We start from the raw sequence: 14,139 nt of genomic DNA, 5'->3' as shown, positions 1-14,139 counted from the left end.
CTACTCTGCTCTGATTGGTCAGATGACCCAGTCTGTTGTGATTGGTCTACTCTGCTCTGATTGGTCAGATGGTCCAGTCTGTTGTGATTGGTCTACTCTGCTCTGATTGGTCAGATGGTCCAGTCTGTTGTGATTGGTCTACTCTGCTCTGATTGGTCAGATGGTCCAGTCTGTTGTGATTGGTCTACTCTGCTCTGATTGGTCAGATGACTCAGTCTGTTGTGATTGGTCTACTCTGCTCTGATTGGTCAGATGGTCCAGTCTGTTGTGATTGGTCTACTCTGTTCTGATTGGTCAGATGGTCCAGTCTGTTGTGATTGGTCTACTCTGCTCTGATTGGTCAGATGGTCCAGTCTGTTGTGATTGGTCTACTCTGCTCTGATTGGTCAGATGGCCCAGTCCGTTTATGATTGGTCTACTCTGCTCTGATTGGTCAGATGGTCCAGTCTGTTGTGATTGGTCTACTCTGCTCTGATTGGTCAGATGGTCCAGTCTGTTGTGATTGGTCTACTCTGCTCTGATTGGTCAGATGGTCCAGTCTGTTGTGATTGGTCTACTCTGCTCTGATTGGTCAGATGGTCCAGTCTGTTGTGATTGGTCTACTCTGCTCTGATTGGTCAGATGGTCCAGTCTGTTGTGATTGGTCTACTCTGCTCTGATTGGTCAGATGGCCCAGTCCGTTTATGATTGGTCTACTCTGCTCTGATTGGTCAGATGGTCCAGTCTGTTGTGATTGGTCTACTCTGCTCTGATTGGTCAGATGACCCAGTCTGTTGTGATTGGTCTACTCTGCTCTGATTGGTCAGATGACCCAGTCTGTTGTGATTGGTCTACTCTGCTCTGATTGGTCAGATGACCCAGTCTGTTGTGATTGGTCTACTCTGTTCTGATTGGTCAGATGGTCCAGTCTGTTGTGATTGGTCTACTCTGCTCTGATTGGTCAGATGGTCCAGTCTGTTGTGATTGGTCTACTCAGCTCTGATTGGTCAGATGACCCAGTCTGTTGTGATTGGTCTACTTTGCTCTGATTGGTCAGATGACCCAGTCTGTTGTGATTGGTCTACTCTGCTGTGATTGGTCAGATGACCCATCTGTTGTGATTGGTCTACTCTGCTCTGATTGGTCAGATGGCAGTCTGTTGTGATTGGTCTACTCTGCTCTGATTGGTCAGATGGTCCAGTCTGTTGTGATTGGTCTACTATGCTCTGATTGGTCAGATGACCCAGTTTGTTTATGATTGTCTACTCTGCTGTGATTGGCCGGAAGAAACCTCAAGACTACAATGGAGTAATTTCAGAGGAGTGTAATTTCACACTGACATAGAGAATAACTTTGGAAGTTTGCAGAGGTTTTTCATGCTCAAACAGCGACATTACACACACTAAAGAAAGATGAACATGAAGAAAAGCAGAATAGGCCCTAGTTAAACCCTCTTGCCTCTGGATATATGCGCCTGAAAATCCTTGCAGACTGCCCAGCTTCTGGTTGATGATGTCCAGTTCGGAGCGCAGGTACCGCGTCTGCTCTTGGTTAGTGCTTCCTTCCAGCTCTCTTAAAATCCTCTCCCTCAGATGCAGGTACTCGTCCTGGATGGTGTCCAGATCATGATGTACACCCTGATGAAACAGATCGTCGATTATGCTGGAATAATATTGGCTGATAATGGGCTTATTGGTCCATCACTGGAGGTTCCAGCAGACTGTGCCACTGGTAGTGATGTTTACCTTCAGCAGCACGAGTCTCTGAGAGCACTGCTGTACGCCGTTGTCCTTCAGAGGCACGTGGATATGCTGAATCAAGCCGGCCTCCGCTCCCTCGAGTCTGCGTCTGAGAGCGCTCAGGTCTGACATGAGACTGACGTTCAGCCCCGAGATGACCGTCTTCCCAGTCGTCACCGTCTTCCCAGTCGACACTGTTTTCCCAACTGTCGTCGTGCTTTCAGAGGTCACCATGTTTCCATTGGTCACCACTATCTTCCCATCAGTCTGCACTCTCCCCCCGTTATCCCCTGAAAGACAAACACAACTCCTTCGTAAGGCAAGAGTAATCGAATGAAGTCATCCTATATCAATGCAACTTTCATGGAGTAAAATCAATATCGCCATTGCATGGTTTTTATGAACGAGTCCGTCATTCAGAAGACTTTTATATTGAAAGGAATACGAATTGTTGTGAACACGAAGAAGCGAGGGATATCTAAGGAAAATACTATATCTACTGTCCTCTAACGTTACTCCATAAGCGTCAATGAACAAGATCAATGAGAACATGTGTTTGCGTTGCTAAGAGTGGTTGCTAGGGGTGCTACATAGAACCGTTGGGTGTTTCCATGAATAAAACACACCTATTGACCAATCAGAATCAAGGACTGGAGCTGAACGTGTCTTACTGTAGTTGGGCAGCTGGATCACCAGCTGGTCGTAACGGGATTGTGCTCCGGCGTAGTCCTGCTCCATCTTCCTCTTGTCTTCATCGCCGAACATCTCAGAGCCGAGGCTGTGACGCATGAACTCCTGGTAGTGGATCTCCAGGCTCTTGATAATGTTGCGATACTCCTCAGGACGCATTTGTGACAGCTAAAGCAGACGAGAGATCACTAAAGCACCCATGGATCGAGACATTGAGCAAATGGCAAGTAAGTTCTGATCTCCTACCATTGAGAGCGTGAGGGAGTTGATGTGCTGGAAGTCCTTGATGCAGTACTGCCAGGAAATCAGACTCTTGATGTTGATGAACAGCTGACTCCAGACGGACATGATGGCTTCGTAGTACTGCTCGTTCCTGTCAGACAATCCACCAATCAGTGCATTCTGCTCTATAACACTGAGATCTGTGTGTGTGTGTGTGTGTGTGTGTGTGTCGTACTTCTGTGCCAGACTGATGCTCAGAGGGTTGGGCGGAGGGATGATCAGACACACGGATGGTATCAGCATCTCCAGTCCTCCGGGGCCGGTGACGTGCCACTTGCTGCGCTGTGTGTTGTCCTTCAGGATGCCTTCGTTGTTCTTCAGAATACCCTTCTGTAACACACACACACACACAGTGTTTCACGATTCACGATCTCAATTCCTGAACGACAGGGATTCAGCGCTGTCTATTAAACCTGTGATCTCAGCGATTCAGAATCAAGAGATTCAGAGTCGTTGTCAAGATATGAGCCTTTACAATCATTCATTTTAATCACAGAAGTATTGGGAGAAAAGTGTATAGTTCGGGTATAAACACTGATGTCTACGGTGGCCATCAAACTACAGTAAATCAGCTTTGACGCTTCAAATTAGTGTATTAATTACGTCGTTACACCAGTAGGTGGAGACACGTGACTGTTAAATGGCATTGAATCATTCGCTCAAGAGATTCATTCAAAAATGTTGATTCATCCAGTAATGAAACAAGTCTTTATGAGTGAGTCACTGAATCATTCACTCAATAGATTCATTCAAAAATGCTGATTCTTCCAGTAATATGAGTGAGTCATTGAATCATTCGCTCAATAGATTCATTCAAAATGTCTGATTCATCCAGTAAAATGAGTGAGTCATTGAATCATTCACTCAATACATTCATTCAAAAATGCTGATTCATCCAGTAAAATGAGTGAGTCATTGAATCATTCGCTCAATAAATTCATTCAAAAATGCTGATTCATCCAGTAAAATGAGTGAGTCATTGAATCATTCACTCAATAGATTCATTCAAAAATGCTGATTCATCCAGTTAAATTGAGTGAGTTATTGAATCATTCACTCAATACATTCATTCAAAAATGCTGATTCATCCAGTAAAATGAGTGAGTCATTGAATCATTCACTCAATACATTCATTCAAAAATGCTGATTCATCCAGTAATATGAGTGAGTCATTGAATCATTCACTCAATACATTCATTCAAAAATGCTGATTCATCCAGTAAAAGGAGCGAGTAATTGAATCATTCACTCGACAGATTCATTCAAAAATGCTGGTTCATCCAGTAATATGAGTGAGTCGTTGAATCATTCGCTCAATAGATTCATTCAAAAATGCTGATTCATCCAGTAAAATAAGTGAGTCATTGAATCATTCACTCCAGAGATTCGTTCAAAAATGCTGATTCATCCAGATAGGGGTATTACTTAATTTTATTTTTACTCTTAACTGTTTTTATTTATATTGATTGTTTTAATTCCTTTTAGAGCCAGACCGATATATCGGCAGATCGATATTATCGGCCAATATTAGGCATTTTCCAAACTATCGGTATCGGCAGTTATAATGGCCGATAAATGAATATTTAAAAAATAACATAAAAACGGACGAAACACGATTGAACCATGTCACGAGTGTTGGAGTTGTATAGTTTGTCCACCAGAGGGCACTCTACACCGTTCCTGTCGGCAACACTCGTTGAGTTGGTCACGAGACATACATTGCTGGAATAACAATTAAAAGATCATCCCCACCAGTTCCCTTAACTCAAATAAGCATGACAAAATTTGTGATTTTAAGTTTAAAAAAATAAAAATAAAATAAATTAAATATCGGCTGATATATCGGAATTTCGGATTTTAAAACCCCAAAAATATTTGTATCGGTATCGGCCTTCAAAATCATTTATCGGTCAGCCTCTAATTCCTTTTATGTAAAGCACTTTGAATTTCCATTGTGTATGAAATGTGCTATATAAATAAACGTGCCTTGCCTAATATGAGTGAGTCATTGAATCATTCACTCAATAGATTTGTTCAAAAATGCTGATTTATCCAGTAAAATGAGTGAGTCATTGAATCATTCGCTCGATAGATTCATTCAAAAATGCTGATTCATCCAGTAAAATAAGTGAGTCATTGAATCATTCGCTCAATTGATTCATTCAAAAATGCTGATTCATCCAGTAAAATAAGTGAGTCATTGAATCATTCGCTCAATTGATTCATTCAAAAATGCTGATTCATCCAGAAATATAAGTGAGTCATTGAATCATTCACTCGATAGATTAGTTATACCTGCAGTTGAATCGATATAACACAGGTGTGTGAGACGCACCTGATCCTGTTTGAAGTCGCACAGAGCCTTGACCATGACCGGAGCGCTGCTCTTCTCCTCGGGGTAACGCGGCTTCAGACACACGATGTTCTTGGACTTGCTGACCAGCGTCTGCACCTGCCTCTTGCTCTCGATCATCCTCTCCTTCTCTTTCTACACACACACACACACACACAGTGAGCACACGTGTTTAACCCCACAGCAGGTGTTTGGGTTTGCAGGAGTCGTACCTCCAGGTTCTTCAGCATCTCTGTGAGGGTCTCCAGAGGTGTGGTCTTGTCACAGGGGAACTTCTTGCGGATCACCTCGTGGTCTTTCTGCAGTCGGGTGTTCACCTCGGTCGCCTCCCTGAAGAACTACAGAGGAACACAGACCGAAATAAACTTTCGTCCATTGAACACTAAACAGAAATGCTGTGGATGATAGCAGATGGGTTGCTTTTATCAATGCAACTACATTGAAAAGGGACTGGGGCCTTCAATTTTACTTTGACTTATTTCCAGTTAATAAGTTTAGTGCATCAACTTCAAGTTTATACGTTTCTAATAATTGCAATGTATTTAAATTTAGCTGACAGTTAGCAGAAATGCTTTAGTTAATGATAATAATCCTGAAATATGCACATGTTCTTCCTTCATATTCATGCATTGTGTCACCTAGACTCAGACACAACTGTGTATGTGAACATTATTAAAGGGATAGTTCACTTTGAAGTTCATTTTTGGTATGTTTTAGCTTACCTCAATGGCAACCAAGATGTAGGTGTCTTTGAATCATTCACTCAGTAGATTCATTCAAAAATGCTGATTCATCCAGTAAAATGAGTGAGTCATTGAATCATTCACTCAATAGATTCATTCAAAAATGCTGAATCATTGAATCATTCGCTCAATAGATTCATACAAAAATGCTGATTCATCCAGTAATATGAGTGAGTCATTGAATCATTCGCTCAATAGATTCATTCAAAAATGCTGGTTCATCCAGTAATGAGTGAGTCATTGAATAATTCACTCAACAGATTCATTCAAAAATGCTGATTCATCCAGTAATATGAGTGAGTCATTGAATCATTCGCTCAATATTCATTCAAAAATGCTGATTCATCCAGTAATATGAGTGAGTCATTGAATAATTCACTCAATATTCATTCAAAAATGCTGATTCATCCAGTAATATGAGTGAGTCATTGAATCATTCGCTCAATAGATTCATTCAAAAATGCTGATTCATCCAGTAATGAGTGAGTCATTGAATAATTCACTCAATATTCATTCAAAAATGCTGATTCATCCAGTAAAATGAGTGAGTCACTGAATCAATCGCTCAATAGATTCATTCAAAAATGCTGATTCATCCAGTAATATGAGTGAGTCATTGAATCATTCACTCAATAGATTCATTCAAAAATGCTGATTCATCCAGTAATATGAGTGAGTCATTGAATCATTCGCTCAATAGATTCATTCAAAAATTCGGATTCATCCAGTAATATGAGTGAGTCTTTGTTTCCACAGTATTTTCAATTATATGACTGACAGACAAGAACGGTTTGAACTAAAAATGTCAAAATTGAAAATACAGTGGAAACAAAGACACCTACATCTCGGATGCCCTTGAGATAAGATAAAACATATAAAAAATTAATTTCAAAGTGAACCATCCCTTTAAAGGTGCCATATGGAATAATTGAGGTAAAAATATCCAAAAAATGAGCTACACGCATCAAAAGAATGAGAAGAAATAAGGTTGATGATGTCATTAAAAAACTGACAAGTTGTAGTGCTGCCGAGATATTAACCTGAATTAGCATGCTAAATTACTAACCCCGGCCCGGCAGGTGTCGTAATACCAGTTTCGACCATGGGAGGCGGTATGCGGGCGGGCAACGTTACCACCAGCCAAACTGCAGTACACGAGTGAATCGCGCTCGCGTCGGCTTGTGTGTACTTGAACCTGATGTCAGTCGTGTGGAAAATACAGCCCACTACTACATTTGAGTCCTTACCTGGCTGTAGGCGGCGTTCTCCTTCAGGTGCACATCGATGCACTTGGTGATCTGCAGTAGCCAGCTCCACTGGGTCTGCAGCGTGTCCATGTAAGCCTGACAGTGAACATCAGAGAGCGTCACCAAAGCAGTCTAAAACTGATCTGAGTCTATCGGATACAATTCATGGATTCAGATTACACTACAGTGAAGTGCACTTCTTTTTCCCAACGATCATTTCATAGCAAATATTTTTACATTTCTACACCAGATCGATTGGAAATGATCGCATGTGTCAACTGATCCTGTCACAGGTGGACATGACATCACTACTGAGAGAGAGTCCTGATTGGCTGAAGAACATGATTGAAATCACGTGTCCTCCTCACCTGGATCTTATCTGACGCGGGGTGCTGGTTCTTCAGGAGGTTGTCCACCTTCGTCTTCAGCTTATTCAGCTCTTTCTCTTTCTCTTCCAGATCACTCATCAGTTTCTAGCGGGAAACACACACATTATGAGCTAAAATCATGCATGATCGTTTCAGTAAATAGATGAAAAGGTGACACTAGTGTATTTACTAACATTTGTTACAGTATTTATTAATCTTTGTTAATATTAGTATTAGTAAACGTTGAACAAATACAACCTTTGATTGTAATAATGTATTAGTAAATGTCGAAATTAACATTAACATTAAGCATTGTTCATTTTTAGCTGATGTTTACGGAGGCGTATTGCATTCACTTGAAGAAAAAAAATCCACTCTATTTTTCTGAATTGACAAGTTAATCATCTCAGAATTACGAGATAATTTTTCATGGAAAATTTTTTTTTTACTCTGTTTTTCTTAATTAACTAGTTAATTTTTCATGAGAAATTTTTTTTAGCTGTTTTTCTGAATTAACGCGTTAATTTTTCATGAGAAGAAAAGGTTTTGCTCTTTCTTTCTGAATTAACGAGTTAATTTTTCATGAGAAAATTTTTTTTGCTCTGTTTTTTTGAATTAACGCATTATTTTTTCATGAGAAAAAAAGTTTTTTCTCTGTTTTTCTGAATTAACGGGTTAATTTTTCATGAGAAAAAAAGTTTTTGCTCTTTCTTTCTGAATTAACGAGTTAATTTTTCATGAGAAAAAAGTTTTTGCTCTTTCTTTCTGAATTAACGCGTTAATTTTTCATGAGAAAAAAGTTTTTGCTCTGTTTTTCTGAATTAACGAGTTAATTTTTCATGAGAAAAAAGTTTTTGCTCTGTTTTTTTGAATTAACGCATTATTTTTTCATGAGAAAAAAAGTTTTTTCTCTGTTTTTCTGAATTAACGAGTTAATTTTTCATGAGAAAAAAGTTTTTGCTCTTTCTTTCTGAATTAACGCGTTAATTTTTCATGAGAAAAAAGTTTTTGCTCTGTTTTTCTGAATTAACGAGTTAATTTTTCATGGAAATTTTTTTGCTCTGTTTTTCTGGATTAACGAATTAATTTTTCATGAGAAAAAAGTTTTTTCTCTGTTTTTCTGAATTAACGAGTTAATTTTTCATGAGAAAAAAGTTTTTGCTCTTTCTTTCTGGATTAACGAATTAATTTTTCATGAGAAAAAAGTTTTTGCTCTGTTTTTCTGAATTAACGAGTTAATTTTTCATGGAAATTTTTTTTTTGCTCTGTTTTTCTGGATTAACGAATTAATTTTTCATGAGAAAAAAGTTTTTGCTCTGTTTTTCTGAATTAACGAGTTAATTTTTCATGAGAAAAAAGTTTTTGCTCTGTTTTTCTGAATTAACGAGTTAATTTTTCATGGAAATTTTTTTTGCTCTGTTTTTCTGGATTAACGAATTAACTTTTCATGAGAAAAAAGTTTTTGCTCTGTTTTTCTGAATTAACGAGTTAATTTTTCATGAGAAAAAAGTTTTTGCTCGGACTTTCTGAAATAACGAGTTAATTTTTCATGAGAAAAAAGTTTTTGCTCTGTTTTTCTGAATTAACGCGTTAATTTTTCATGAGAAAAAAAGTTTTTGCTCTGTTTTTCTGAATTAACGGGTTAATTTTTCATGAAAAAATTTTTTTTGCTCTGTCTTTCTGAATTAACGAGTTAATTTTTAATGAGAAAAAAAGTTTTTGCTCTGTTTTTCTGAATTAACGAGTTAATTTTTAATGAGAAAAAAAGTTTTTGCTCTGTTTTTCTGAATTAACGAGTTAATTTTTCATGAGAAAAAAGTTTTTGCTCTGACTTTCTGAATTAACGAGTTAATTTTTTATGAGAAAAAAGTTTTTGCTCTGTCTTTCTGAATTAACGAGTTAATTTTTCATGAGAAAAAAAGTTTTTGCTGTGTTTTTCTGAATTAACGAGTTAATTTTTCATGAGAAAAAAAGTTTTTGCTCTGACTTTCTGAATTAACAAGTTAATTTTTTATGAGAAAAAAGTTTTTGCTCTGTTTTTCTGAATTAACGAGTTAATTTTTCATGAGAAAAAAAGTTTTTGCTCTGTTTTTCTGAATTAACGAGTTAATTAGGTAGTTGTGTAATGAACCTCATTGTAAAGTGTTATCAATTAATACACGTGTTATATAGCGGTTAACTACTATGAAGAAATGAACCCGTGCTGCCCATGCTAAGGCTGCTAGACTCGCTCGGCCTGCAGATGGATGGAGTTAGTGTGTGTGTGTGTGTGTGTGTGTGTCTCACCGAGTAGCTCTCCTGTTTGCGAGGGATGTAGGTGTCGATGTTCTTGTCTCCCCAGTCGAACACCAGCTCCTCCTCCTCTCGGTCGTTGACCCACATGATGGCGCCGGAGATCTCCTCGATGATGCCCTGCAGCTCCCGCAGGTGACACACGCGCTGGTGCGACATTTTCTGTGTGTGGAGAGGAGGAAACGATCAGCGTGTGTGTGTGTGTGTGTGTGTGTGGTCACTGTCCCACCGCAGGATTCATGCGTTTAAATTCAGTGTTTACTTTTAGAAACGTTTATATATTTGTTCCGTTTCTGGACTAGTTTTGGCCACTAGAGGCCCTCGTTGTGTTTCATTCAACCTGTAAATCTGAAAATATGTAGTATTGTAATATTATTTATAATAAATGATATTGCTATAATAACTGACCTGTAAACTGTCCCACGCCTGGTCCAGCGTGTGGAGTGCAGCCTTCTCTCCGCTCTGCAGCTGAAGCACAAACACACAGTCAGACGACACACTGATTGGTCGGCTCTTTAGCAGTAACATCTGTGTGATATCAACTTCAAACTTATTTAGACATTTGGCTTTGATTTTCTAGCAATTTTAAACTGTATATTGTTATTTTGTAAAATATGTATTTAATAAAAATGTTTATTTCAGTACATTTGCCTCACGGTAAACTTCAATAAGTTCACTCACACCGAGAACGATTCCTGTAACGATAAAGATATCCTTCTAAAAATCCTATATAATCCTATCAATATAACGATAATGTTGATAATACGATGATATCGTTGTTGTTTTTTTCAGCTGATGACAGCCAATCAGAATCCACTCAGCTTTCCAGAGCCCGAGCGTTTAAAGAGACAGAGCGCTTATAATAATAAGCACAACTAATAGAGCTAATATAGTTATCGTCCTCGTACCAGCTCGTCCCGGGCCCGGTCCACCTCCAGGCTCCTCTGGATCGAGCTGTGGAACTTGTTGTGATTGAGGATTTGTTGGTCGATGGTCTCACTATCCTCACCGAAGGGTGCCGTCTCAATGAGTCTCTGCAACACACAAACACACACACACATGAACAACATACAACACCAACATCTGCAATCTTCATCAAAAATGATATGTCGGCTTTAATTAACTTTTTTATAACCCACATAACTGGGTTACGTTAAACAGACATAATTTGTTCATGTCTTAAATGAACAGCGAAGCAGTGTTAAAGTTGATGAGATAATTAAGTGAGTAATTGAGTGACGATTGAGCATCTGATGTTAACAAGCAGCGAAATGTTCAAGTCATCATTAGTGTGTGTTTCAGTTGGGCTCTATATTTTGTTTGGCTGCTGTACATGAGTCATAACAGCCAGATAAACAAATAGAAAAGGTGATCTGATGGTGTTGGTTAGTTAGGAAATCTTAAACCCTCGATACGCACAACCGGCGCTGCGTCATAGAATGTCTCTGAATAGGTTCACGCCCACTTTTGGGGGAAACAAACTAAACTCCCCATAGACTTCAATACAAAAATAACGGCAAAAACCAACGTCCGTACACAGTAAATAACTTAAGAAATCACTTATATAAAACATGTCAAGTAATTATATGTCCAAAGATACATACACAAACTCAATTTTGCCAATTTAAAAACATGTCCGTTTATTCTCCCAGCGTCAAATTGGTGTAACAGCCCCACCCAGTGGCCAGAGATGTCTTAGCTGGACATTTATTTGTACCTCATCGAGTCACCAGGTTAGCCAGTGAATGATTTTATTTCGTTTTTTAAAGTAAAAAACCTTAATATAATATGAATTTATGATGATGATGGTAGGCCTGGGAAAGTTGATAATGGGCATAAAAAAATTATCTTTCACGCTCTATGGCAGGCAGGGTGGACATAAAATTACTTGACATGTTTTATAAAAGTGATTTCTTAAGTTATTTACTGTGTGCGGACGTTGGTTTTTGCCGTTATTTTGTATTGAAGTCTATGGGGAGTCTAGTTTGTTTTCGGGGACAAAATTGACAGTTAAGTTCCCGGATGTGCCGGTTGCGCGTATGGAGTCTGTTACCAAGCAACCAACGACACGCAAACAAACAAACAGCTGTGAAGTAAAACGGAAAACATAAGTGGTGCTTTTCATTAAGATACGCTTTCATAGGAGTCTGTCATTACTTGTCAGAGTTTTATCATTTATGGGCTGTTCTTCATTAATAAATGTGACGTCCTTCTCGAACAGGGCTGTTATTGTGAGACTTGTATAGTTAGGACGACATTGCGGTTGTCCTAAAGTTTAGGATTCTTCTGTAATACCCGTTTCCTGTCTGTAGTTAAGATAAGATTATACACTTAAGAAATGTCATTTTGTAATAGCTTTTGTCCTAAATGGCTTCTAAAGTTAGGATATTTCTGTAATGCGCCCTATCATTCCTGCAGCGTAAACAACACACTCCCACACACACACACAAAAGGCGTCTCTGAGTCCGATCTGCTCCTGAAGCAGAACTACGGCCATGTCTAGTTTATCCTCACAAATCTCACATTTACATTCAAAAGTTGTAGTTTTTGCTATAAATTATTATTTCTTTCTATAATAGAAAAATGCAGTTCATATTCAAGTAATGTATTTTCTGTTTTCTGTCTGTTTTCCTCGAGGAAGTGAAGCGTGACGGGATGATTGACAGTTTTAGGGTGACAGTGAGGTACACACTCCAGTGGGACGCAGCACTCTCTGGTGTTCTGATTCGGTGTTGTAATATTCACTTCCTGTTATTGGCTGGTTTCCCTGAGAACAGAGTCCAGCTGAGTGTATCCTGTGTAAACATGGCCTCCCCTTCCTCGGCTGATCGGCAAGAATTGTCTGAGCATGATTGGGTTTCCTGCTGTGTTCCTGTTTAGTGGATTTATCCTTTTATTTCTATGAAATCTGCAGAGTTGACACACTTTCAAGCTCATCGTTTAATCGCAGTGATTCGTGGCCTCTGAAAGCCTATATAAGCGTTATATCTTCATCATCATCATCATCATCATCATCGCCGCTGATGGCCTGTAGGGGTCAGTGTGTGAGCGTTAACATCAGCTGATCTGAGAGCAGTCTGTGGCGGCAGGATCAGGATCATAGGTATCCATAATAAAGGCTAGATGTCTCGTCCGCGCTGGCGGCCATCTTGCTACAGTCACCTCGCTCACTCGTAACATTGTGTTTTAATGGTGCATGTACTTTCTAAATAACCATAACTTGCTCAGTTTAATACCAATTTTCAAACAGTTTGGTTTGTTATGTAAGTCAGAGATGTAGTTATGACACTGCATACTTATGAATAATAAGTGTATCAATCAATACCCAGACAGCAAACTGACATTGAATCAATGTGGAAACGACGTCTCTCATGACATTGAAACAACGTTGATTTTGCTCATCGAATTAACGTTGAACCAACGTCAGACGCGGCATTCTTCAAAGCTAAATGAAAATCGAAAATTGGTTTGCTTTCATAACGTTGAAACAACGCGTTGATTTCAAGTTGATTTTCCGTTAGTTTTGAAAGAATGACGCGTCTGACGTTGGTTCAACGTTAATTCAATGAGCAAAACAATGTCAGATCAACGTTGTTTCGATGTCATATTTCCACGTTGATTCAATGTCAGTTTGCTATCTGGGTAATCATCCATAATTATAGCCAAACCGGTAAAATTATAGCCAACGAGAAACTAGCGCAGTCTCATCCCAAGGCGTCATATAACTGACGTCTTTTGACCATACGTCAACATCCGCCTTTTTAGGGTACCCTTAAACGTCGGTTAGATGACGTTATCGGATCCTAACCCTACCCCAAATCTAAACCTAACCCGTCACCTAACTGACGTTGAAGGTTAAGCGTCATTTGTATGACGGCCCGGGATCCTAAAAAGGCGGATGTTGACGTATGGTCAAAAGCTGTCCCAAGACGTCAGTTATATGACTTCTTGGGATGAGACTGTGTTAGAGAAACCAAACCATTTGTAATCTGTCAAGATTTCATCAGAGCCCATCTGAAAGCTTGCCTGTGACAAGATGGCCGCCGGTGATGATGACGGTGACTCCGCCCTAAGACATTATTAGAGCCAGACCGATATTAGGCATTTTCCATAATATCGGTATCAGCAGTTATAATGGCCGATAAATGAATATTTAAAAATAAAATAAAAACGGACGAAACACGCTTCAATCATCTCTCCTTGGCCTGTTATATTGAAAATGTATGTTTTACAATTTGCAGTATGATGTTATCTATTGCTAATCATAGACTAGCTAACCACAAAGCTAGCTAACGCCACTATCATCAGTGGAAGACTGCTAATGAGCTTGGAAACCACAATGAACTTTTTCTGCCTAAATAAAGTAATGATTACTGTATTTATAACTAGCATATCTCTAGTTACAGTCCCTGCATTGTACTTGCGCGGAGTGAACATTTAGACATA

The 14,139-nt window shown here is 39.0% G+C and overlaps 1 protein-coding gene across 1 annotated transcript in view; it reads right to left on the bottom strand.

The window, feature by feature from the left end:
• dspa (desmoplakin a) overlaps nt 1–14,139 on the bottom strand; it is a 35,078-nt gene that overhangs the window by 16,168 nt on the left and 4,771 nt on the right. Inside the window, exons 5-16 of the mRNA XM_039674507.2 lie at nt 10,602–10,727; nt 10,102–10,161; nt 9,688–9,855; nt 7,402–7,506; nt 7,034–7,129; nt 5,256–5,381; nt 5,026–5,178; nt 2,866–3,020; nt 2,655–2,781; nt 2,390–2,576; nt 1,725–2,008; nt 1,438–1,616 (exon numbers count right to left, since the gene is read on the bottom strand). Of these exons, the coding sequence (XP_039530441.2) occupies nt 1,438–1,616; nt 1,725–2,008; nt 2,390–2,576; nt 2,655–2,781; nt 2,866–3,020; nt 5,026–5,178; nt 5,256–5,381; nt 7,034–7,129; nt 7,402–7,506; nt 9,688–9,855; nt 10,102–10,161; nt 10,602–10,727 (1,766 nt within the window). The remainder of the gene's footprint in view (nt 1–1,437; nt 1,617–1,724; nt 2,009–2,389; nt 2,577–2,654; nt 2,782–2,865; nt 3,021–5,025; nt 5,179–5,255; nt 5,382–7,033; nt 7,130–7,401; nt 7,507–9,687; nt 9,856–10,101; nt 10,162–10,601; nt 10,728–14,139) is intronic.

The sequence above is a fragment of the Pimephales promelas genome, chromosome 5 (assembly GCF_988280905.1).
Source record: "Pimephales promelas chromosome 5, fPimPro1.hap1.1, whole genome shotgun sequence".
NCBI classification, from domain to species: Eukaryota; Metazoa; Chordata; class Actinopteri; order Cypriniformes; family Leuciscidae; genus Pimephales; species Pimephales promelas.
Note: the sequence above shows the minus strand (reverse complement) of the source record. Positions and strands in the feature narration are given on the sequence as shown.